The sequence below is a fragment of the Cannabis sativa genome, chromosome 7, assembly GCF_029168945.1.
Source record: "Cannabis sativa cultivar Pink pepper isolate KNU-18-1 chromosome 7, ASM2916894v1, whole genome shotgun sequence".
In the NCBI taxonomy this organism is placed as follows: Eukaryota; Viridiplantae; Streptophyta; class Magnoliopsida; order Rosales; family Cannabaceae; genus Cannabis; species Cannabis sativa.
Genome location: NC_083607.1, coordinates 18,981,380 through 18,983,085, shown reverse-complemented (window position 1 = coordinate 18,983,085; position 1,706 = coordinate 18,981,380). Strand labels below are relative to the sequence as shown.

The 1,706-nt window shown below is 33.5% G+C and overlaps 1 protein-coding gene across 1 annotated transcript; it reads left to right on the top strand.

Moving 5' to 3' along the window:
- Positions 1-994, top strand: LOC133039570 (uncharacterized). The gene is made up of 2 exons (XM_061118445.1): positions 1-332; positions 428-994. The coding sequence occupies exons 1-2, from the start codon at positions 21-23 to the stop codon at positions 854-856; spliced, it is 741 nt and encodes a 246-aa protein (XP_060974428.1). The 5' UTR covers positions 1-20; the 3' UTR covers positions 857-994.
- Positions 995-1,706: the final 712 nt, after the last annotated feature.

Here is a 1,706-nt window from a genome sequence, read left to right as displayed (position 1 = left end):
AGAGGAAATTTGAATACCATATGAGCGAGTTGGACAGCTTGGACATCCGTGTAAGACCATATTTACAACAAGTTGGATACCACAAATGGTCAAGATACCACTGCAAAAACAACAGGTATTCAACTATGACTTCAAACATTGCTGAATCTCTAAATGCAGCAAACTTGGCAGCTAGAGAGCTACCAATCACAACACTGATGGAGTCATTGAGAGCATTGGTTCAACAATGGACATACACAAACAGGAAAAAAGCACATAAAACAACAACATTTTTAACACCTACAGCAGAAAAGAAATTAGTCGACAACTTTGTGGAATCATTGACAGAAAATGTAATGACATGTTTAATATTTTAGTTGCATTATAATTTCTTTATAGTTTGTTTTTCGTTGTTATACATATTAATAGTTTTACACTTAATACGCAGGTAAAACCAATAAACGAGACCATGTTCGAAGTCATTGAACTAACCAGATCATGGGTCATCAACCTGAAGGAGAAAACATGCAGTTGCAACAGATTCCAACTTGATGAGTTACCGTGTGCTCATGCGCTTGCTGTTATAAAAGAGATGAACTTGAATGTTTACAACTACTGTTCGGGTTATTACACCACGCGAACATGGCTTGAAACATACATCGGCTCAACATATCCGGTACACAATCACACAACTTGGGATGTGCCACAAAACATAAAAGATATCATTGTTCTGCCACCAAACCAAAAAATAAGATCTGGAAGACCAAGGAAACGAAGGTTTTTATCTGAATGGGATACAAAAAAACATAACAGGTGCGGCAAATGTGGACAACACGGACACAATCGAAAGACATGCAACAATCAAGCAATAAAATAGATACATATGAAATATTTGAATTGTTTAATTTTGTGTGCAAATTCAAATAGGTTGATCTGTGATGTTCTAAATACATGGGATTTCATTTTTATGAAATTTGAAACAGTTTTTTAATAGTTTCAAAATCGTTTTGTTACAGTTGCGACCCTTTGTAAAATATTAAGTGGCGGAATGACTTCTTCTTCACAGTTTTAAAGGCAGTCAGTCAATAATTGATAAAACATAACTTGAATAAGGGAAAAGGATTAATGGAATACGAAGAATAAATATACATTCATAGCACTATTTAGGAAAAATGAAAACATAGTTTGTATTTAGTTGGTTAATAGTTTCTCTATAGTTGTGCGACCGTATATAAGAACTTGAACAATTAAAAAAAACAAACAACTTTGGGAAATACAAACCTATACAATAAAGATATTATAAGGAGTGAATGTCAAATATCCTAAAAGTTTTAAACCAGCTACATAGTATAAAAATCAAATATAATACCTACATTGAAACAACAACACTAAAACTTGTCAAGTAAATAGATTCAACAAATAACAGAATAGAGCCACCAAATTAAAAGATCCTATTTCTTCAATTTAGATGCCTTAGAAGACTTGGTTTGCTTCTCATCCTCGCTGTCAATACTTTCGTCAATTTTCCTTTGTCCGTACGAGTAGAAAAGTGAAGCAAGTCGGGTTCGATAAACTTCGATGTCAAAGTCTGCAGGGACATCCTTTCCGTGTATAAAGAATTCAGCAAAGGCAGCAACATATGCTCCACAATCACTGTTAAAGAACATAGAGAAAAAATAAACAGTTTAGAAACTAAAAAACAACATAAAAGAAACTTAAAAGAAACA